Source organism: Akebia trifoliata, chromosome 2, assembly GCF_017979445.1.
Source record: "Akebia trifoliata isolate Shusen 1 chromosome 2, ASM1797944v1, whole genome shotgun sequence".
In the NCBI taxonomy this organism is placed as follows: domain Eukaryota; kingdom Viridiplantae; phylum Streptophyta; class Magnoliopsida; order Ranunculales; family Lardizabalaceae; genus Akebia; species Akebia trifoliata.
The window spans coordinates 1,218,465-1,243,284 of NC_141376.1; the positions used below are offsets into that span (position 1 = coordinate 1,218,465).

General features: G+C 35.8%; 2 protein-coding genes across 2 annotated transcripts; both read left to right on the forward strand.

Moving 5' to 3' along the window:
• The first annotated feature begins 10,496 nt into the window (after positions 1–10,496).
• LOC147408601 (DNA-directed RNA polymerase subunit beta, putative (DUF630 and DUF632)) lies at positions 10,497–16,368 on the forward strand. The gene is made up of 4 exons (XM_086419892.1): positions 10,497–12,052; positions 12,281–12,495; positions 12,982–13,205; positions 14,770–16,368. The coding sequence occupies exons 1-4, from the start codon at positions 10,777–10,779 to the stop codon at positions 15,518–15,520; spliced, it is 2,466 nt and encodes an 821-aa protein (XP_086276018.1). The 5' UTR covers positions 10,497–10,776; the 3' UTR covers positions 15,521–16,368.
• Positions 16,369–22,179: 5,811 nt separating this feature from the next.
• On the forward strand, positions 22,180–24,250 carry LOC147408602 (endochitinase-like). The gene is made up of 3 exons (XM_086419955.1): positions 22,180–22,617; positions 23,472–23,631; positions 23,780–24,250. The coding sequence occupies exons 1-2, from the start codon at positions 22,203–22,205 to the stop codon at positions 23,609–23,611; spliced, it is 555 nt and encodes a 184-aa protein (XP_086276081.1). The 5' UTR covers positions 22,180–22,202; the 3' UTR covers positions 23,612–23,631; positions 23,780–24,250.
• The last annotated feature ends 570 nt before the right edge of the window (positions 24,251–24,820 follow it).

Here is a 24,820-nt window from a genome sequence, read left to right on the forward strand (position 1 = left end):
CATGTACTAAAACAAACGCTTGGCACCACGTGCAACTTCGCATGTTGGGTTCTTAAGGTTGTGGAACTTTTAGAAGTACCATTAATTATTAATGTGGAAATTGATAACTTATAGAATTGGGCAAGTTACCAAATGATGGGATGAAATCATCTTATTTAGTACATTCCAAACTATTTACAAAAGTGATAAAATTTTGATTATTACAAATAAATTATTTTTTTTTAGGGGTCAAATATTATAGGGTGGAAGGATAGAGGTATTTAGGTTATTTTAGTGTAAAATATACCATTTAAAAAATAAATAAATATTTATCACAATAATGAAAAAAAAATATGATTTGTTAAATATTTTGGAAGGTGTATTGTCCCCATAATTTCAAGCGCTCTTGCCCTTGTGTTGGTAAACTCCATCCTCTATAAAATTTTCAGGAATAGTCAAAATCAATGTGGTTGAGAGATTTATGACACCACCATTTGGCAATCATATTGTAGAATTTTATTTTCAGAACTGATTATGCCCTATATTATCATATTCGTCAGTTTGTTCATTTCGGATTTGGATTCTTTGTTCGGCACTCAAAAATGAACTTGGTTTACAGGCAATATAATTTGTTTCTTGATTTGCATGTACTAGTATTAAAATAAAGTAATGTAATAAGATGTATTGTGATACATCGCATTATATTTTAAGACTAGATCAAATTCAATCAAAATCAAATTCATCTAATCAAAATCTATTCTTCTCATTCTAATCCTTAAGAGATTATGATCTGATGCATCATAGTACATTTAATTGCAGTACATCATATCCTAATACTTGAACATTGCATAGGTTAGTTTGATTTGCTTGTACACATGAGCAAGCATCCAATTACAAGTTTAAACAAGAGTCGCGATTTTTGAATTCAGTTTGAACTCGGCCAATGTGCAAGGGCACAAAATCATAGATCATCTTCTTCGGGATACACAAGGATAAAAGATCTATGATTTTGTGCCCTGGACACATCAGCCAAGTAGATACGGAGTGAAACAAACCAATTAATTTCAAAAATCATTAGCCTTTAAACAAGGGAAGCTCATCCATATGAGTCAGAATGATATAATTTCTTTTCAACGTGATTCTCTCTTCAATCAAAATCATTCTAGTGTCTCTAATACAATCATGATAAATAGAATATCGTTGATGTTAAAGTTCATTGACATTAATGGGGATTTTTAATTGCATCTTCTTCTTATTTTTTTCTGGATCACAGTTGAAAATTGAAGCATGACAAGTATATACTATGATCGATGCACCATGGATATATGACATCGATTGGATGTATTATATTGTATTTATTCGAGTACACTCTTCTAGCTAACATTAAAATAATGGAACAATGTATAAAACCTATAGCCTGTAACACACCGTACCAACATGGGCGCGCTTGCATGGACTTTCTTACAAACCTTTAACATTGGAGTAACATTTTTGTGCTTTTTGGGTGGAGATTCCCTGTACAGTACTTTTCAAGTTGATACATTGTGCCATGTCTCGAGATCACGTACCACATTAGAGTATTTTATAAAGGATTTAGCTGTACCTTTGTGAAGTTTTGAACTATATTTAGTCAAAAAGGTTTTCTACTCAGGCAGATAAGAGGAGGAATCTAAGGTTGAGTTTGCCACCTCACTCTTTGAATCCACACGTGGCGGATGAGTCATTTTTTTTTTTTGTTATCCCATCTAATTGTAAGTAAACTTAAATTTTTTGGTATAAGTTTGTTTTTAGTGAAATCAATAATTCGTTACTAATAACATTATTTAAAATCTCGTAATGAAATGAAATTATTTTAATAAAAACATTTTAAAATATTATTGAAATGTTCAATGTTTTGTGCCAATTTTGGCTCAATCAAAATATTTTGAAATGCCAAAGGCATGTGAAGTGAAACACTTGGACTTTTTAAGCATTGCCATGTGTAATAAAACCCGAGTGTAGAGATATCTTCTCTCATCTGTCTGAGGAAAAATAAGAAAAAAAGTGACACTCAAAGTCCTTTTATTTAATGTGAAACTTAACAAAGTGGACCTGACCTAACATTTCTCCCAATAAAACTTTCATTATGAGGTACAAGGGACTAACTTGACTGATCAGCTTTTACTCATGAGAAATTTACCAAAATAATCATAAAAAATAAAAAAAAAAGTGTCACATGGGGACCAAAATGGGAGGAGGACCTTAGAAGAATATGATGATGTTGGCCATGTTTCCCAACCCATACAATGTATCCATGCCCTCTAGTATAACATTCAAGAATGTGTCACTCACTCGGTGTCTGCCATTCACATTTGGGTGTGACACCAAAATTAAAGGATACCAAGTTTGAAAACCTTAAAAAGGATAGATAGCAATGTGATATCGACATTGTGACGCTTACGTGCCAATAGTTGGGCACAAAGTTTGTGCTCCTAAATGGTGATCCACATGTAGGTTTTGTTATGATGGGATATCTTAGACTCGTCATTGGGTTGACTCAATACTCAATGATTCTTCTTCACCATACATCTACTCAAGTCCGACTTTGCCTTTGAAGGGATTAGGTCGCTTCAAAATTTTGGAGGAACCTAATGAAGAGGGTTCTACCAAAATTTTGAAACGGGATGGGTGCTTCAAAGATATTGCCATCTACTGTAGTGTCTGTTTGGTTCACAGAGTTGTACTCCTAAATATTAGATTTCTAAAAGTTGACCGAGAATGTTAATTACAACTATAGTATTTGTGAGAATTCAGCTCGGAATTGCAATTTTGTAGAGAACTCAAATTCTAGTACTTTGCAATTTAGACACCCGGGATTAAGAGTTTGTAATATTTTCTTATCAAAAATGAACTGGGAGATTGAGCATACTTTCTGAGAATTTTTGTCTTGGTGAATTATATTCTAATTCCAAAAGTCAATGGTGGTGAAGTCAATGTCAACGTTGCCTAATGAAGGGTAAAAAAAGCATTGAAGGGAGACCTATATAGTTTTGCTTCAATTCGTGCTATATGATCTTGTGGGTATGCTCCCTCTACAAGTATAATATATCTCCTCATTTATAAAATCTATCTTTTGGTTGATTAAGGGAAAAAGAAATTCTAAATTTAGAATATTCTTATGGATTGGATGGTGTAGGTCTTTTGATAGGTTTGGTGGCCCACCAAAATCTGTGGCTCAAATTCAGGAGCCATTAATATGATTTCTCTATATATTATTTGAGGAATAAAAGATGTTTGAAAGAAATGGGATTCAAGTTTCTGTTATTTCTTCATCATCATCATCATCATTATTTATTTTCTTATAATCTTATTTAAAATACAAAATATAATTAACCATCATTGAACTCTAGCAATTTGGTTGGATTAATTATAGAGAGTTGCTATTGCCACACCAACTGTGGGCAGTTTTTTCGTTGATTTATATAGGAATTGGTGTGGCATTAGTAGAAGTTGGTGTGGTAATAGTAGCTCTCTTAATTATATGTATTAAAAAATATATAAAATGCCTATGTATTTTAATTAAAATTATTATCTTAAAAGATAACACTCAAAATCCAATTATTCAATTGTTTGACTAGTTTTATTACTAATCAATCGATTTTTAAAACATTGGGTGGCACTGGAAGGGCTCACTACCATCATAACGGCCTAATGACACTTTTGAAGTTGAGAATTCAAATGATAATATAAGTGAGAAAATGCATCTATATATTATAATTATAAAGCATGGTCCACTGCCATTATAACGTCCTTTTGATTTTACTTATTTTAATAATTAAAAAAGAATATGATAATAATGATTCTAATAACAAAAAGTCCAATAAATGTACGGTTGAAATCATTCATCATCATGATTTTAGGGCACTTTAGTCTTAATGTGAGAACAATTAATTGGATTCCGTGCATCCAAATTCAAATAAACATTATTAGTACCTCATGAATTCCCTAACCTGTTGAGAGTTTCCCAACCAACATTGAAACCTTTTCTCTACTAACATGGTAAGATTTTGAGTCTTGTTCAAATGGATTAGCACATCAAAAATCTAACATCACATCCCTTTAAGTTTAAGTTTGATTTTAAAAAAAAATATTCTTTTAAGCTAAATCAAAAGTTTTGAAAATAGACAGTTATCGAACTTCCATGTAATTCCAAAACTTAAAAATGAAATTCAATGGTGAAAAATAATTTTGTTTTGAATATATTTTGTTTTTTCAAAATTCATATAATTTCTTCCTTTATAACCTTGAAGCATCAGATCATGTTTTTAGATGCCAAGAGGTGAGCCGAAGGACCCTTAATAAGGGTGAAATCCTTACTTAGTAAGGCTAAGAGGACTTTATCGAATAAGTGCACAATACATTAAAGGTTTAGTGAAGTTCAGAAAACAATCCAACAAAATTTATTTTTGTGATCTAAGGGTAAAAAAATTGTACATAATTTAATGATACGTGTGTTTTACTGTGATTCCCATAACAAAAATTTGATGTAAAAGAAACTCGTAAATGTATGTATCATTTTTTAGACCATTGGTAAAACTAAGAACTTCATGGCCAACTCAATCTCAATAATGTTAGAAAGAATGCTTCAAATCCTTTTTATAACAACAATCATCAAATGATCAGTTTTGGTGTCACCGTGGGTTTAATCATGATCTTGGCATTGATCCACTCCTCAAAATGTATCCGACGATGTCTAAGACAATCTTGATTTATATATATAGGGGGGGCGTTCAATGGCAAACTTTTTAGCAAACTTTTTGGCAAAACATTTTTCAAAACATGAGTTAGAGGTTTTGGAATGGGCTGATTTTTGGTGAGGATGATCTCTACGGTGAGGAGATCATCCTCACCAAAAATCAGCCCACCGTAGAGATCATCCTTACCAAAAATCAGCCCATTCCAAAACCTCTAACCCATGTTTTGCCAAAAAGTTTGCCCTTGAACGCTACCCACATATATATATATAATGATTACAATGTGGTTAGGAAGTAACAATCACTATAAAAAGAGATGGCCCCATTGTCAAATGTATATAAGTTTCTCTCGAGGAATCGAATCTCCATTATTTCCTCAAAATCATAACAAACTTAATCATTAAAGTATGATCACAGGAATTGTAGGACAAAGAGATGAGCACATACATTTGGAGATTGGAATAAGTGCAATTTAGCAATCTATATAGGAAATAAATTTTCACCTGCACTATAGGATCATGAAGTCAGGCAACGTAAAATTCATTTGTTGAACCCCTTCCCTCTCTCTCTCTCCTCATCCCTTCTTGGGGCTAATCAATTGTGGAAGATGTCTGAAAATTCTTCATTGATCATAGTGCACATTTGAAAGGGTCGATGTACGACTTCTCGGGCCATGATAAATTAAGCACATTCCATAAAATTCTTGAAACATACTGAAATGTATCTTAGTCGTTAATTACAAAAATATAATAATATCCTTAGAGAAAATCCTTTTTTTTTGTTTCACAAGTTCCATACTTGGTTCTATAGTTCACAAGGAATTCAAGTTAGACTAGAATTTCTTTTTGTTTTTTCTCTTTGATTTTTCGATGATCACCTTTGCACCTAGGGAAGAAGATCCAAGGGAAGATGAGTACTAGTTTAAGTAGAAGTAGAGATATAATTTAATAACTAATACAATTTAAATAAAGATAAAGATTGAAAGTAGGAGGTACGACTATCAACTAGAAAAAAAAAATTATCTTTAAATTCCATCATATTCCAATAAATTAAATAAAAAATTAACGTGAGCATCTTTAAGTTATAACCCTATCGAATCTTAAACGCGCCAACAAACGGCTCAGATGAAAATTTTCCTAAAAATTTCCACTTGTACAGATCCCGAGAAAACTTGTATTTCTCTTTCCCATCTCAAACGTTGGTTGGAACACTAGAGAAGTCGATACTCCATACCCAAAGCTAAAAGAAATAGCAAATTGGCAATTGGGTTGGAAGTTGGTCACGTGAGATGATTGAGAGGGTAATTTCGTCAATTTAATAGATTAAAGAAAATGGTACACTGCTAGCGCATGAAAAATGCCTTCCACTAACTACTGGTCTAGTTTATTGTCCTATCTTATTTCTTTATAGAAAGGTGACTGAGACAGCAATCTAATGGTCAATAAAAATAATGTTTTATGGTAGGTATACTTTTGATAATACCTAATGAGGAAATTCACGTAGCATGCCTTATTACTAAAATTTCTTTAAATAAAAAAAAATAGTTAAAATTAATAATAAATAGACGATTACTTTACTTATCAGTATTGGTGGTTAAGAAAAATAATTTTTTTAATTGATCTCGATAAAAATTTTATATTAATTTAAGAGTAAAGATTGAGTGATTTATGTAAAATGATTAAAAAAAAAAAATACATGATCCCAATCATTAAAATATGAAATCTAATGATTGAGATTTATATGTATCTCGATAATACATTTTCTCATGATGTATAACCTTATGATAATGATTGGGATTTTATTCATAAATCATCCAATACTTACTCTTAATATAAATAATAATTTCTACTTCATCATTAAAGGATCGCTATTTGCGTATAAGTTATCTTGTTTTTTACCAAAAATACCCTATCCAGTTGGCCAAAATAACCTTAGTGGCCTTGTGGTACTTTAAATAGGTGAAATCTCGTAAGGTAAGGTATATAGTTTCTGTTTCTACTTTCTACCACGTTGAAGGTTGGTGAACTCTTTGCTCTCTCTTAAGATGGCGCGCACGTGCATTGAGTCAATGGAGTGGGCCCGTTAAACAGACCATAGTAAATCCAAATTTGACATGATTGGACTACTGTAGCCATCAATTTCTTCTTCTTCTTTTTTTTTTATAATAATTATCATATCCAAGCACGTTGGACACAAAAAGCTTCCAACGCCAATAAACTGTGTTTTTAAAGATTAACATCATTCATTGTTTCCACGTGTTTATTATCTTAGGTGTGTTGGGCTCTTCAACCGTCCAACAAAATGTAAAGCCAAAAGAAAGAAAAAAAAAAAACTATTTTAAAATAAATGAATTTAGTTATCTGTTTCGGATCATCAGATCATGGCAGTGGACCTCACTGTTGCACATCTAGACGAGAAATCTGATCATATATAGTTATACCGCTCTGATGGAACTGCAGATATCTCAATGGCACACATTTAGAGGACTTATTATTAGCATACCCTTGGTCCCACCGCGTAAAGTAGTCTCCTATAGAGAACATCACCACTGTGGCCTTATCCCAAAGATATGGATTATGTTAAAATGGATCCCAATCTTCTATCATGCGTTAAGATATTCAATTTGAATTTTTCTTCCAATTGAGATGATCAACTTTCATTAAACATGGTTAAATTATTTACATGTAATTTCTTTTAGTTTATTAATTATTGGAATTATATTTGTAGAGGCAATTTCGAATTATCTCTGACAACTCAACTCCTTATTGTTATGTGTTCCTTACTTCTATTGAGTGATGATATTGATGTGATATTTGTCAAAATCCTTCGACAATCAAGTTAGTGTCTATCTAAATTTTTTATTTTCTTTTTTCCCTCGTTCTTTATCTTATTTATAGAATTCCTTCGAGATCTTCTCTAATAAAAAATTCCCTTAATATCCCTTACCCTTAGGGAAAGTTACTCAATAAGAGAGAGATTTGTACTAATAACGTTATTCTTTCCGAGATTCTTGGGATCTTTTTTGTAATTGAGGGGTCTCAATTAATATGGCGATAATCCACAATTCTACCATGCTTTGTCTCGCATACGAGGGCATATTTAATGTTGTGTTCTGCTCTTTAGTCGGGCTGGGTTACCATAGGTACCACTTTGAGCCAGGTAGAGATACTTTGCTCAAATCTGTTGTTAGGCTCATGCCTAGACATGTGCAGGGTCCAAGGGTTTTACCATTGATCCATCTCAATATTCTTATCTTTGTTACACTAAATTTTCTACAATTATACTTCTATCTAACAGTAACTTACGTTGAGTATAGTTAGTTTTACTATCATCTTATAAGATTTTTCTTTTAATTTGATTGGTATGCATGAAATGACCTTGATTACAAAAATAACATTGATTATATTAAATTTAAATATAAATTTGAGGCATTTATGACACCTCAAATTTTAGTGTCGAAGCTACTTCGCCTTCTCTCATTGTAATAGTAAAGATATATACAAGGACGAGGGATCATAAATGCCTCAACTTTTATATTTAAATTTAATATAATCATTTACAATGATGAGATCCCCATGAGGTCTTGGAAGTTAGCATTCCTCATGTGTGTAGAAAATCGACAATTGGAACAATTATCATAATATAAAAATTAAATCGTAATAAAGTGACCAAAACATATAATTTATACAATTCAACAAGATTGCATACGTTCATAGATAATGATGAGATCCATTCTACATATATACTACCATCAATAAAATGCAAGGCACAATCATGATAGTATGTCTAGGAGTTTCTTTTATAAGAATATTTTGCCTTTCCTTTGAGTAACTCTTCGAGAGTACTCCACTGGTTTCATCTAGGTGCATTTCGATGCTTAAATCAATTAATAATTCGACATAGTAACAGTGCAAATGAAAAAATTGAGTACCTTACCCTTGGTGATACTATTTATTTATAAATTTCTTCTTACTACCTCCTAATTTGGGCTCTCACACAGTTGGCATTTTTCTTATTGACCAAACTTTTGATTTTGATGAGATTTGATTTTATCTCTTTGCCACATGGATAGTAACCATTTTATCCTTAAAGAGTGGAATGAGTGATGTTGATGAGAGCCCATCGTATTCAAATGGATATGAAATAGATGATTGAGTTAGTCTAAAGTTATATATCGTGAGTAGAAGATGAATTGTAAGTATCCAAGTAGTATAGGGTTCCTCTTTCGACACCCCTACTTTGATTGACATAGTCCGGTTGCTTGCTCAACCAGATGTCGTGAACTTCTTTTCTCAGAGAAGAAGCAATGACAATAGTCTTGACTAACTTTGTGCCAGCAGCCGCAGTAAGACAGAAGATGTAAGCGTTATCTGGATTGATTGGACATAGTGGATTCCTGTGATGATGAAGAGAAAAACTAGTCAAAACCAATAGCAATAATGCTAACATCTTTACCAAGTGCTATACATGCTGCTTAAGGTGCAGTTAATTCAGAAGTAAAAAAACTTAAGCCCTTCAGGGGGGTCAGAGATACCACTCTGGAAGAGTCAGATCCTGTTTCAAGAATTGCCGCATGCATGATCTAGTTTAGGTTTTATCTATGCCACTTACTTAATAATATGGAAATGCATTCATTTCTTCTACATCGATTCTATTTTTGTTCTATTAGAGATCCTCAAAATTTCTTGTATATCCCGATGACTCTTTAAGAAGAGAGAGGGTGTGCTTACTCAATATTCTAACAATATACTCAGGTTCATTTACACAATAGATATGACTCTTTTGGGTTCCTTCCTGGTTCCTATTTAATTCCTCTCCCTAGTTTTGGTCGTGACTTGCTCATATTCTTCACAGGAATTTTGCATCCTACCCTCACAATATGGTTTCTAGATGACAAAATGATTCACTTTAAAGTATTTCTTTAGACTTTCACTTTTTTGTTAGCCATTTCTCTTGTCGAATGTGAATATTAAATTTATATTTCATATAGTCGGTTTTGGTTATGTTTATTCTGAATTATTTAGATTCTAATACCCCTGTGATTCTGATTTTGAACTGATTTTATATGTAATTTAATCCATTAACACTAAATCATACACATATGATATAAAATCATGCACAAATAAATGTCATTCTTTAGGGAAGTGTAACTAGCAAGTGGTACCATCATTAATGCTGTCGATGTTTTTTTTCATAGAAGGAATGTATACTAGGGATCACAACATCAGGGGTGGACGATAACTGCCTATCGTACGCCTTACCTACACCCTAGTAGTACGAGGTTTAAAGAAAAGCTTAGGCTTTACTCAAAGTCGATTAATAATGTTCTAAATCTTTTTACAATAATAATTAGTGCTCACTAAACATATTAATGTAAGACTTTCTCACTTTCCCCCATATAAATATCAAAACTAACGATTCACCCAATATTATTCAAATTATTAGCATTTCCCACTTTGACTTTTGTCAATAATGTTAGAATTTATTAAAGTTATCTTCTTGGAATTTTGACTCAAGTCAAAGGAGTAGCAAACAATAAATTTAAAATTTTAGGTAAGTTACTATGTGGTCCAATTAACTAGAGGGGCAAATAGAAAATCCCTTATTTTATTATATTATTATAATATTTACACACCGACAGAAAGTTAACAAAGGCATTAAATCCCAAAATAGTCCCCAAAAAACATAATCAATAAGGGTAGTTTGGTAATAGAAATTAAAGTCCAAGTTCCAAGCTAAGTCCTAAAGCGTCAATATCTTTCACTCCAGCTCTCTCAGTCTCACTCTAATAAGGGAAAAAAAAAAAAAATGTTCGAACGGTGAGGTGATGTACTGTAGGTTTTCCACTCTCTTTCTCCCTCTCTACTTACAACCATACAAACAGACGAAAAACTCCGCGCTGGCAAGATTCCCCACTCTGTACTCACCTCCTCTTCCCTTCTCTTCTCTCTCTCTCTCAAAAGCCCTAAATTTATCGAAACAGAGAGTCTCATCCTCTCTTTGTAAATCTTGTGGCACCGACACACTCAGTGTCAGCTTTTCTCTCTAATAGGGCTTGGCCCCAATGGGCTGCATATCCTCTAAGGTTGACGACCTTCCGGCCGTCGCTCTCTGCCGCGACCGTTGCCATTTCCTTGAAGAAGCCATTCGACAAAGGTACGCCTTAGCCGAAGCACACGTGGCTTACATCCATTCTCTCAAAGAAATTGGTCTCTCCTTGGATCGATTCTTCAGTCAAGATCTCGATTATTCTACTACTACAGCTACATCTCTACCATCTCCAGTTCTCCCACTTCCCACTCAAAGGAAAGGTGATCCAGTTCCTGTTGTCGCACCCTCAGGTCCACCTCACGTTGTATCTTATCATTCTCACTCCAATTCTGGCTCTCATCTAAACTTTCATTCGGGATCAGATGATGATGATGATGATGATGATTCTGGATCTCTTCATCACTCTGATAATTCATCTCCTTTGCACTATCATCATCAAGAACACGAAACCCTAGGTTCGATTCCTCCTGGATTTATGACCATGAATTACATGAAGAAGCGATCTACACCGTCCGTTGTTCACCAGCAGCGTCCCATGAATCCAGAGACTCAACAAATGGGTGAATCTTCTTCTTATTCTTACTTTAATTATCAGAATCCTGAAAACCACCCAAACACTTATCCCTACAATAGTTACTCGAATTATGGCTTCTACGGCTCGCCCCCTCAGTATAGCTCAGCTGCTTCTCCTCCACCAAATCGGCCTGCCATGGCGCAAGACTCCGCTTCTTCTTCAAAGCCTCCTCCGCCCCCACCATCACCGCCTAGGGCTTCGGCTTGGGATTTCTTCAACCCTTTCGAAACTGTCGAGAAATACTATCCTTCGAACACGAACACGAACACACCTAGTAGAAATTCGAAAGAAGTGAGAGATGAAGAAGGGATTCCTGATTTAGAAGACGATAATTATCAGGATGAAGTAGTTAAAGAAGTCTATGGAGATCAGAAGTTCAATGATGGAGGTGGGAATTATTCTAAGATGACTGCGGTTCCCCCTGATGAGAGGGATACTGTTCGGGATGCAATTTACGAACCAAGGCCGAGTAGATCGGTTGAGAATAATAACGGGGTGGAGTATGAGGTGCATTTGGTAGACAAGAACGTGGTTGCGAATGACGAGCGGAGCAATGTCCCTGGATTTAAGGCTCGAGGTGGTTCTCGGGGTGCTTATGAGGTTATAAGAGAAATCAAGGCTCAGTTCGACAGAGCTGCAGAATCCGGGAACGAGGTTTCCAAGATGCTCGAAGTAGGGAAAGTTCAGTATCCCCGGAAAAATGCCGTTTATCAAGGTTGGATATTTACACCATCTTCTTCCAATGCCTTTGATCTTTTCAGATTTGAATTACACATTGAACTTTACTTAGAAATTGCAATATAGATCAATGTTGGTTGGACTTATAACTATTTTGGGTACCCTCTTGTTTCATGACAAAAGATAATTTGTTCAGCGTTGACTAGAATTGGATCATTATTGTTGACTGTAACATTCAAATATTTTATGGATCTTTTTGTTTCAGTGTCATCTAAGATGTTGCATTCGGTTACCCCTTCATTGTCCGTGGTATCTTCACAGCCTTCTACATCGACAAGTACTGAGTCCTCATCGTCTGCCGAGAAGTCTGATTCAATTTTCTTGGACTTTGACCAAGATGTGGGTATGATGTCTGGAAATCTTTCTTCAACCTTGCAAAAGCTGCTTATTTGGGAGAAGAAACTCTATGACGAAGTGAAGGTATGCTGTATTGTGCTTTGATTACTATTATGTACCTTGTTCTTTAAATATTTATGTCATCCCATTAAAGTGTTGTAGGATAATTCGAAGTTGGTTGATTAGAGAGCGTATAATAAATGCAGGGTATTTGTTGGGTTTCTCTCTTTGTACTTCTTGATACATAGGGCTTCAAGTCATTTCCGGATACTTTTTCTAAGAGGCACTTTTCAATAATATGCGATACTTTAACCCCCCCTCACAAAAAAAATAAAAAATTTGGGATCGGCTAAATGAATCCTGTTGCTCCATTCAATTCAGTTTAAATCCATGTCTTAATGTTATTTCAAGTGTGCTTGTATTCGCTCTCACTACCTTAACCAACGTTCTTTTGATTGTTATGGTACATCAGTGATTTGACCATGTTATGTATTTTCTAGTTCTTGTCCATGTATTATTTGCGAATGATTGGTTTCTTAGTGTTCACTTTTAATGGTAATTCTTTTACAGGCCGAGGAAAAGATGCGGATATTTCATGAGAGGAAGAGCCGACGGCTGAAGCGTTTGGACGAGAAGGGTGCTGAGGCTCATAAAGTTGATTCCACTCGAACTTTAGTTAGGAATTTATCCACAAAAATAAGAATTGCGATTCAGGTTGTCGATAAGATATCAATCAAGATAAGTAAGTTGAGGGACGAAGAGCTGTGGCCACAGATTAATGAATTAATTATTGGGTATGCAATATTCTTTGTTTTTATCTTTTTAATTTCTTGTTGTGTACCTGACATTTTTTATTCGTTTAGTTACTTAAGTATGTTGGTTATTTTTATCAGGAATACTAGTTTGGATGATACTCCAATTTATCTATTTTGTTCATATTATAGTACATCATCATCAAAGCCTTATTCCTAGGATGATTTGAGTGTTATCACTCTTGAACTTTTAATTGTAATTTTAGGACTATAGTTGCATAAGCTATGAAGTATTTTCTATTGCAAATATAATTATCATAATACCTACACATACATCTAATATTTCTGATATTGTTGTACTCTAAGGCCTTTCTATCCTTCTACTTCCCTGCCGGATAAATATGGCTTCAACAGACCAACTCTAAGTCAAGTATAGGAGGAAGTTGAGATGACCAACCTAGAATACAAAGAAACAAAAATGCACCACCACCTTAAGTAGAGAAAAGCAACAAAAGGAAGTTATTCATCTCTCGAAATAACTTTTTCCCATCTAAAGACAGTCCTTGAAGAAAAATCCCCTGAATTCATCGGGCAACTTCATCCAAAAGAAAAACTAATTCATTATGCTAATGAACATTCTTTCCTATCAAATTACCTCTGGTTTCTTTCCTTCCAGAACCTCAAACCACTGAAAAGGGAATCAAATTCCAATTGTTCCATCTCTAGTAAAGAAAGGTTATGCTTACCAACTCAGAGAAAGAAATAGAACATATCAAAGAAGAATCCAATTGATACTATTGCCAAAGAGATTAGAGTAATACATTCCAAAGTTTAATATCATCATCATCATCCTCAAGGCCTTGTCCCAAAGATTTGGTGTCGGCTAAACAAATCATGTTCCTCAATTCCCTTGTTTACTTTCAATATCCAAATTCTAAACCCATAGTCAAATTAAAAAAAGAATCATCTTCTTAGTTTCATACTTCAACTTTCCTAGTTTTTTACCCCCTTAAACAAAAAACAGTTGTATCTCAAATATTTGGGGAATGCTCAAGATTCTGATGAGGAGATATTGAACCTTTTACACTGGCTGCCAACCTGACGTAACCCTCTACGTTTATGTTGGCATGGGACTGTCAATGTAGTGTAAAAGCACTGACAGGCAGATTATCCTCCTTGAAATGGATGCCTCGGGAATTTTCACCAATTCACAAATCTTCTTTATATTTTTATTCCCAGCTAGTACTTATTTATTAGTCACGGTAATACTCGTGTCAGATTGGCCATTTGGGAGGAAGCCATCCTCCCTTCATCTTCCATACATGTGGCACACATCTATGGGGAGTGGATTTGAGGACGGTAAATTTCTTTGGTTTTGAGTTCAGTCATTGCATGTATTACTTTATGTGAATCTTTCACCAATTGTTTTTATCTGGTCATTCAAAAGAGCACAATAAGTTGTGGGATTGGATAAAAAAAAATCATTAGATTGGATCAAGTTTCATCTCTGTATATCTTCTTGGTAGACCTATTTCTAGAATCCAACATGGTTGTTCTCTAACCATTTAGGTGGCTAATTGGTAATTTATTTGTTTATTTATTTCAGGTTAATTAAAATGTGGAAAGTCATGCTTGAGTGCCATCGGAATCAGTGCCAGGCCATAGCAGAAGCTAAAAACTTAGATGTTATTGCATCCAACAGAAAGATTAGCGATGCTCATCTTAATGTTATAAAACAACTCGAGTGTGAACTCCTAAGGTCAATTTCAAATTTTTGTAGCTGGATTGGTGCTCAGAAGGGCTACATCAAAGCCTTGAACAGTTGGCTTCTGAAATGTCTTCTTTATGAACCTGAAGAAACACCTGATGGAATAGTTCCCTTCTCTCCTGGTAGGATTGGTGCGCCACCCGTGTTTGTGATCTGTAACCAATGGTCGCAAGCTATGGATAGAATTTCAGAAAAGGAAGTTGTTGATTCCATGCGGGGGTTTGCCGTGAGCGTGCATCAGCTCTGGGAACGGCACAATCTAGAGCGGTGCCAGATGATGGTGGCAACCAAGGATGCGGAGATAAATGTTAAGGCCTTCGAGAGGGATAGACAAAAGATGCAGAAGGAATGGCAGGCATTGGACAAGAAGATCGTTGTAGTCTCCGGGCAGGGTGGAGGAGGTTTTTCTATACCTGGACAACTTGTGCATCCGAGTGACACTACTAATAGTATTAGTCTACAGTTGGGTATGAAACATGTTTTTGAGGCCATGGAGAGGTTCACAGCCAACTCAATGCAAGTTTACGAGGAGCTTATAATATGTAGTGAACAAGACAGGCTTGCTCGAGAAAATACTAAAGTTCCGTAGGTTTATATCAATGTGGGAGTTATTGCCATCACGTCAAAATTGGTTATCTTGTTCCTTGGTTTCTGTGCTCAATTTTCCCTGGAAGAGTATCCAGAAGCTCATGTTTTTTGGAGGTTTTGAATTGGGGTTGGTACGAAACATGGGAACCTCCTTCCCAAGTGATGTTTGTATGATGTGGTTGGGGGATCTCCAACCTCATGTTCAAGTATGGCTACAAGAGAATGTATGGTTTTCTCTTGTTGATGTTAGAGGGGATGGTGGGTGAGATGTGTGTCCCAACTCCCAAAACCTGCCATTTCAATCAAGATGAGGGTGATTGTGAGTGCCTTTATCACTGGACCTTGTGCAGATTGAGCATTCCCAATCGGAGACATTGATGAGCCATGTGTTTCTGCTTGGTGAGGTTGCTAGAAATGTGTTCTGGTCCAAGTGGATTCTTTGTCATTTCCAGCCTTATTGTTTGTCATACTGAACCCCATGATATGTATTCTAGGAGGAGGTGAACGGCAATGCCCCCCCCCCCCCCCCCCTCTTCAAATGCAAATGGGCAGTGTTAGAGGATGAGCTTCAGAAGCCCCAATGGTTCATCATCAAAGGCGTCGAAGGGATCGCACCGTTTAGTGATCTGAGATTCTTTCTAATGAGCCTTTCCTCCAACTTTGAGTCACTATGAGTTAAGGTTTATGCTTCCTGGCAATTTTGGTTGACAAAAGTCATGGGTATGCCTGGTCATCTAATATTGTATTATAGATGGAAATTTCTTCCTTTAATTTATTTGTAGTTTGTTATTATTGTACAAAAAAAGGGGGTATTTTATTTAAAAATTAAAGCTGTTATTTTTGTGAACCGATGAAAATGAGTTGAGTTTGAAGAACAAGCTGAAGCTGACAAAAAACTAAAATGCAGTACACAGGCTAATGTTGGGCCATCTAAGCATTTATCATGGACCATTATTTTGTACCATTAATGTTCAGATTCCTTCAATCCCTATGGCTCAATCCTTAAATCACATTGTTCTCTGGTTGTCAAGATGTCACCAATCCTTTTCATTATAAAGCCGGCCCATCATGGGGTTGTTTGGATGCAAGGATACACTATCCACTTCTTGGATACGCTTGAAGGGTGCCCCAACTAGATGTTCCAAGTTGGTTATTTCCCGTTGGACTCTGCCGTAAGTTGGGTATAGTTCAGTTACCAGATCTCTCAGCAAGATGGCTATTAAATATATTTTAGGTGTTGTGGGGGAGGAAGCTTGTAGAACCCATTATTTTGATTCTGGTTTTGTCTGTCCTTGTCCTATTCTCCAATTCAACTCGGTTCAAATGTAGACCCAAATCTGTTTTGGCTTCCCAGGGTGTGGCTTAAGAATTAGAGGGGGGACAATGGCTCCAAGAGCCCAAGAAGTCTGTCCCGCTCTACCTTGTCCTGTTGACACACGAGGCACGTCTTCACATACTCAGCAACGTCGTCTCGCATGCCCGGCCAGTAGTCCCCTCGCTTTTGCAAGGCCTGGTGGTCCACATAGACTATTTTGTGCCTAATCTAATAGCTAATGCAAAAAAAAACTTCTGTACAGAATGTACCATGGCGAGTCCTTCTCTTTCAGTTGTGGTGTAATTGCGCTCTGTCGGTGACAACCTCCTACTCCACAGTGGGATGATCTAGTTTGGAAGGCCCCTCTTGAACCAATGTACAATATATAGCGTCGTAGAGAAGCAGAGACTTATCTTGAGTCTTAAGCACTAAATTTCAGGATCATATCGATACCCAGCAACTCTTTAATTTAGAGTTATCTTAGGGAGTCTAATATGGAATGTTCACGAGTAACCAGAGGGTGGCTCATGCATGGTCAGCCTGGGCTGCGTGATGGCCTGTAAGCAAACAAACTGGGTGGTTGGGTGCCATGGACACATGCAGGGGTGGAGTTTGTAGCATGGACCCTTTTAGGTGTTCATCCTAAATTTGTCAAATTTGAGAGTTACTATTCCTGGAATTTTTCGTTCAAAAGGGTAAAGTCGACACACAAGTTACAACTCCTGCATCTCCCAAACAAGTTTTAAAACAAAATGTAATAAGACAAGAACAAAATCAATTATGCTTTATAGAGCTCAATATTGTACAATTAAGTGGAAACATATTTCAGATTTAGCATGGAAGAGTTGAAAGTGTGATTACGATGAATGATAAAACTAAGAAGTCAAAATTAGAAATGAAGGTGTTCGTAATGTATTAGTTTCAATAGATGATCAATTAAGAGAAATTTAATTGAGATGATTTGGTCATTGTAAATGAAGATCGATAATGACTCCCAACTAGAAATAGCATGCAATCTGAATGTTCTAAAAGAATAAGACCAAAAAAGTTTGGATTGGGTTTGAGATTGGATAATGAGAGTAGATAATGAATAATTTTAAAATAACATAGGACATTGGTTTGAACACAATTGAATGGAGGAATAAGAATCGACACAAATTTTTGGGATAAGGCTGTGATTACAAGCAAATCTCCACAAGTACTATCAATAAGTTAAAATTTAAGTGGCCTCTGAATCAGGTCAAAATCAACTCCTCCACTCAAAAGTTAAAGAAGATCATAGACAAAAATGAGATAAATTGTAATTTGATGTTGAATATAATGACATTGAGATGTAGTTGTACATCAACAATGTACAAAAATGGAAAATAAAAAAACACTTAGGCATTTCCTATGAAAAAAATGCGGAAGCCAAATGGAGCGAAGAGCTCGAGTTTTGTCAAGTCTAGTGATTGAGGATGTTGAGAAGGGAGACTCTGGTTTTGATCAAACATTTAAACACACACTCCAATCCATCCTCGAGACCTTGTAAGCTCAAGTCCAACTCCTCCAACCGTTTTAGCGCATTTTGAGTATCTTTACTCGAATTGCGTCCATAGAAAGCATTTAGTGTAATATCAACCATATCCATTTCACTTCTATACATTTCTTCGACCTCGAATGCTACATGCTTGGTGTTCATCAATTTGGAAATTCATGACCGACCACTTTGCTTGGATCGTGACAATGATGAGGACATGGCTAGCACAAGAGCATGGAATGCGGATCCAATTCAAATTCCCATTGGTCCGGTTACAAGAGCACGTGCCAAGAAATTTCAAAATGCGTTGAGTGGGCTGATTCGAGGGATTTGGGCTCAAGTAAGCACGTGGAGGCCCATTGATGGTGATGAACGAATTTTCCAACCCTTAACAAGCATGATCCATTTTCAAGAAGATCAATTGGTGTGTAATGGGCTGGAGATTAAGGGATTAAAGTCAGAATTAACTCCTTTTTAATTGAGACCAAATTTATTTCAGTTATTAGGTAGTTATTTTTTTAGTTTTTTCAACTTCCCTTTTCTGGTTTGGGTAAGTTAGATCTGGAAATTCATGGCCTTAGTGCTATAAATTGTACTATTTTAATTCAATAATGACAGTTGTTGATTGATAATAAAAAGTGAGTAATTTCTCTTTGATTCTTAAGAACTATTTTGAACTTATCAGATTTCTCTGTAGCATTCAATTCCTTGACTTATCAATCGAGTTCCATCCTTGATTGTGGCGTCTTCCTTTATACCAAGGTTCGCATCTCATTATAGGTGTTGGGTTGCGGTTTCCATCCGAATTTGAAAATAGAACGGCTTTAGGCATTAATCTTGTTACGGGTTTCGTCACAAGTTGGCGTGGTTTGTATCACTTCTGGCTTGAAATGAATGACAGGAAGGGCCCGAAAATGGAGAAAGTGATCAATTCCACCTCTCTTAGAACACCGATAATGTACACAAAATCATGGTTGTTGTCTAAGAGAGAGGACTGCTTGTTCTCTATTCTCTTACATTCTCCGAAGCATTTGCACTTCACTTCATTCACTTTCTTTCTAGAGGACATGAATGCACCAACTTCATCTGCACATCTTAATTCTCCACCATGGGTTCTATGGAGAGCCAATTGAATGCCTTGCACATGTTCCTTTACCTATAACAAAATGTCTCTGGTAGTGTCACTCACATCCAACATTCTAAGAGCCCCATCCAACACATCCTCCACGTCATTCCGATGATGGACTAGGCTTTTTGGGAGAGTGGCAGTTGAAGCAGATCCTCAATGCTGCAATGCAATTCTCAGAGGCAACACAAGCCATCTTGCAAGATCCCTGCAGTGGGTTTGATGGATGACGAATATGTGGTATACCAACATTTCAATTTGTTCAACTTCCATTCGACTTATCATGTTAAGGGATGACTACTTGGAGGTAAGCTATTAGAGCGAACGTGGTAACTAAACATCTTCACTTTGCTAAAGATGAGGACTAGAATTGAAATCTTGCAATTAGAACTCAAAGGAAGGAAGAGAGATGAATTCTTCTCCTCCATGACAAGCTCTTATATATAGAGTTGGTAACGAATTCATGCAGGGAGCAAGGAAGGACATCAAGAATCTTTAACCTCTAGTCAATATAGAGTAGTTGAGCTTGTGATCTCCAAGTGGATCACCCCTCTTACTGTTTCAAATCATCTCTGTGATTTTCTTCAAAGGTTTAAGGCAAGATTTAAAACAACTAACTGAAGAGAAGCTTAAATAGAATTAAAAAAAGAGAGTCGTGATGAATGCACGTGGTAAATCATATGCGGCAAGGGCACAAAACCATAGACCTTTTCTTTGAGATACACAAGGAAAAAGATCTATGGTTCAGCCACGTATGATTTATCACGTGCATTCATCATTGTTATAAAAAAATTTACCAAAGAGGTTTATAACCGATTTGGGGGAAAATTAGTATTTTTGGAGTAGAGGTTGAAGATGAGAGTATCTAGGTAATTTAGAAATAGTTTATACAAGAATACTTTAGTGATGATTCAATTGCTATAAACACACAAAAGAAAATCCTGGCTCTGCCCCTTCCTGTTAAGTTGTGTGCATATGCAAGTTTTTTGTTTTATTTTAACTTCATCTCTTTCTTTAATTTTTTCAATTAATGTATTAACAGTAGAAGACCATACTTGCTAAGAGGGTCTGGCATATTAGTAGCCGTCAACACCATCCTCCATCAAACACATCATTGAGATGATGGGATTCAAAAAAAAAAAAAAAAGGAAAAAAAGAAAAATTGTATCTTTAAAAACCTTGCCAATCGCTAGTAGGACAGAACAAATCTCTTAGGAAAGAGTGCCACATCATCGATATAGTAAAATCTCACCCTAAAAAATTGAGTGTTCAATGGCTGTTCATTTTCGAATACATATGAATATGGCAAAACAATAACTTTTATTATTATTATTATTTTTTCATTAGATCTAAACCATGACGTGAAGTGGGCTGCGGTTTTATCTTGTGATACTATTGATCTCTATCATTAAGGACTATAGGGTGGTACATGGTACTTGTGCTACAGAGGATCCCTTTTGATGTTTTAGGCGTCAATCCCTTGGATTGCGGCTTACGTGTCAGGTGTTGGAGGGTGTAGGAGCATAGTTAGTAAATGCATGATTGATTCGCGAATTAGATGAATAATACTCTTTCCGATCAAAACTGTCGTTGGTTTCAAAGATTCAAATTAATTTATAGATCTTTGAATCTCAACGACTAGATCGTGATTTGTACATATATTTCGTAAGTATTTTAATAAAATACTTAGTATTTTCCTATTTTCAACTCTCACTTCAAAACTCAAGAGAAGGGAAAAAAAAAAGATCCTAAGTTGAAAATCGCTCCTATTTGCCCACCGTAAAGTTTATTTGTTCGTCGTCGTGGGACATGATGATTTTGATATTAATTAGTATATCATGTTTATACTTTTCATTTACATTGATTATTAGATGGATTAAAATTAAATCTTTTATTGCGAATATATATTTTATTGGATGAATGTGATTGACAATTATTTACTTAAGATATTTTTAATTTAAATATCGATAATTTGATTAGTAGATTAAAATTGTTAGGTCATACCATATGTTATAAATATTTAAAATTTTAAAAATTATTGGATTCGAATCATTCTCAAATTATTTTTGTATCATATCTTTTATCGTCTTACATTTTTTTTCGTCAAATTTTTGAACGAATCAATGCATCACTATTCTGAATGATACCCAATTTATTTTTATACTACTTTTTTCTCATCCACTAAATTAGTAACTATGCGTAGGAGAAGGGTTTCAATCATCTATCCTGCGTTGGTTGAAAATTTTTCTTAGATTACGACTTAATTGACGTGTATTGAGGTGTGGGAGTGGATCTTGTGTAGCCCTCTTTTCTGCCCTGTAATGCACTAAAACAATTGAGGTTCAGTAATCGTTTATTTTCATTGTCTTGAATCATTTTAAAAAAGATATTTTTGTAAAATTTATTTTAATTTTTAAATCAGATCCAAACCATAAGTAAAAGAGATCTGAATTGTTATTTTTTATTATAAAAAAAGTGATGTGTGTCCGTTCCCGAGTAGGATTTAATTCCTCCACACGATCTGGACTCTTGTAAGGAATAAAGGAAGAGCCTATCCTCCACAGAAGGGTTGACCACATGAACTTCAATGGTCAATCAAATTCTAAATAAAAAAGCTGACCAACTGAGTATGGAACTCGAACCTCTTCGCTTCCATTCAAATTTACAAATTACAAATAAACTCTTATATATATATACATACATACTAAAAAAGAGAGGAAGAAATGAAGTCTTGGATTATTCTTCAGGTTCTCTTCTCCTTATTGGGTGCTGCCTTTGCACAACAAGAATGTGGAACACAGGGTAATAATGGAGGTGTGTGTGCTGATAGTGGTGGGTTTTGTTGTACCCAATTCGAGTTCTGCGGCACAACTGCCCTACTCTGCGGCACCACCTCTGATTACTGCAAAAAATTTACTGTTGGTGGGGGTGGCATTGGCTCACTCATCCCTCAATCCCTTTTCGAGGAAATGTTGAAGCATACAAATGATGATTTAAGCTCTGCTAGGGGCTTCTACACTTACGATGCATTGATCACCGCGGCAAGGTCCTTCAATGGCTTTGCAACCACTGGTAACAATAACACGCGTAAAAGGGAGATTGCCGCTTTCTTAGCTCAAACTTCTCATGAAACCGCAGGTTTGTTTCTCGATTTAATTTAATTACATTTATTTATTTATTATATAGGTTAATAAAATAATTTAGATATACTTCTCTTATTTAATTTAATATAATAATAATTGTAGAGGCAATTTCGTGTTACCTCTTACAACTCAGCTCTTTCTGTTCGTCTGTTATCCCATCTATGATGGTGATACCGGTGTGATACCTGTCAAAAACTCTCTGATGATAAATTAGTTATGTATTTAATCAGTAATAGACTCTTTGATCTTTCAAACCCCCCTGCCCCTTCTGAGTCTCTTCCTCTATTTTTAGCTTTCTTCGAGAGATCTTTTCGAATAAGGAATCTCCTCGAGATCCCTCATCTTCAGGGATCTCCAGCGGAGATTCCTTACTTTTAGGAGAGGATATTGAGAAGGGAAAGATTCTCTTGAACTCCATTATTCACTTCCTTGATTCTTGAGATCTGAGTTGATTTGGAGACCACTCAGAAGTCTACCTTGCTTGGTTTATATTCTGGGCAGAGTTGACATTCGAGCTCTGCCCTTTAAACGAACTGGGTGCCCTAGGTACCACTTAGGAGGAAATCAATTAGTTTTGGCCTCCAACTAGTCTAGTATCTGGATACGTGTAGGGTCCAAATGCCTTCCGAATTAGCTCTCTACAATAATAAAGATGTGGACGAAGAACAACACCATGTCATATTGTCATTATCATTCCCAATACACCAATTGTGGCTCCAGAATATTTATTTTAACATAATTAATTATTTGACATTTGTGTTATTTAAGATCCTTTTAATTAATTAGGTTTGCTTTTCTATACTCTTTTGATTATTGCATAATTCACTCAAATTCATATTACTTGTACAGGACCGGGGTGGCAATCAAATGGAACAGATGGCCCATATGATTATGGATATTTGTTTGTTCGGGAACTAGGAGCTCCTATTGATTATTGCGATTCGTCTGGACAATGGCCATGTGCTCCTGGTAAAAAGTATTATGGGTGAGGACCAATTCAAATTACATTGTAAGTATATCGTCATTTATCCCTCGAACCGATTGAAATTTTATTATATATGAATTTATCATAATAATACATCATTTTAATACATTTGTATCTATGTATAAATATTATTTAGGGGTTTTGCCTTTGATCTTGAATTTGAATTTTTCAGCAACTACAACTATGGGCAAGCTGGAAATACCTCCCAGATAAATTACGACCTCATCAATGATCCAGATGCAGTAGCCAATGATGCAATCATTTCATTCAAGACAGCATTTTGGTTCTAGATGACCCCACGATCACCACTGGAACCATCATGCCATGATGTCATAACAGGACAATGGACACCATCTAATGCCGATAGGGCTGCAGGTCGACTCCCTGGTTATGGGACCATCACAAACATCATCAATGGTGGATTAGAATGTGGCCAAGGTGCTAATTTAATGTTCAAGGACCGCATTGGGTTTTATAAGAGGTACTGTGACTTTCTGGGAGTGACCTATGGGGACAATCTCGACTGCTCTGATCAGAAGCCCTTTATCTAGGCCCTATTGTATCCTTATTCCTCACTAGAACAGACGTTTAGATACTGGTTTGAGGCAGATTAATTTCAATTCCTTGCATGATTTGCACACCACATCAAGTTGTTCTATGTAATGCATACCTTCTTTCCACTTCACTGACTTGGGCTTCTTCACCTTCACAAGCTACAACACTTGGTGATGTGCATCAATTTGGAAACCAAATTAAAGATCAAGCATTAGGCTTTGGCGTATGTAAATAGATACTATGTTTACATATGGATCCCTAGGTCGTTACATTCCATTTAGGATTAGGAATAGGCGTAATCGGACCTGCTTTTTCTGCAGCCCAGGACAGGCGTCGTCGTCTAGGAGGTAAAAAGGGCCAAATTCTTGTTGTGTGATCGTGGCCCTTATTTCAACTTGACGTGAAGAATGCCTTTCTCCACGGAGATCTGCAAGAATAAGTTTCGGATTGTACGTAGAACCTCCATACACCAACCACATCTTTCCTTTGGGTCTGATACAGAAGGCAAGAGAGATTCATGGAGGGACCATAGGCTTCCACTAGTCTCATCACCCTAACCATGACCACATTATCACACTCTTTGTTTAAGAGTGGAGAATTTGTTCTTGTTTCCAGACAACTCACATGTTTGACCTGCCTTGCCTTATTTCCTTGTCAT

Coding starts and splice junctions, on each gene's coding strand:
- LOC147408602 (XM_086419955.1), top strand. CDS start 22,203: ATGAAGTCTTGGATTATTCTTCAGGTTCTCTTCTCCTTATTGGGTGCT. Junction 22,618..23,471: donor AACTTCTCATGAAACCGCAG/GTTTGTTTCTCG, acceptor TTACTTGTACAG/GACCGGGGTGGCAATCAAAT.
- LOC147408601 (XM_086419892.1), top strand. CDS start 10,777: ATGGGCTGCATATCCTCTAAGGTTGACGACCTTCCGGCCGTCGCTCTC. Junction 12,496..12,981: donor AACTCTATGACGAAGTGAAG/GTATGCTGTATT, acceptor ATTCTTTTACAG/GCCGAGGAAAAGATGCGGAT. Junction 13,206..14,769: donor ATTAATGAATTAATTATTGG/GTATGCAATATT, acceptor TATTTATTTCAG/GTTAATTAAAATGTGGAAAG.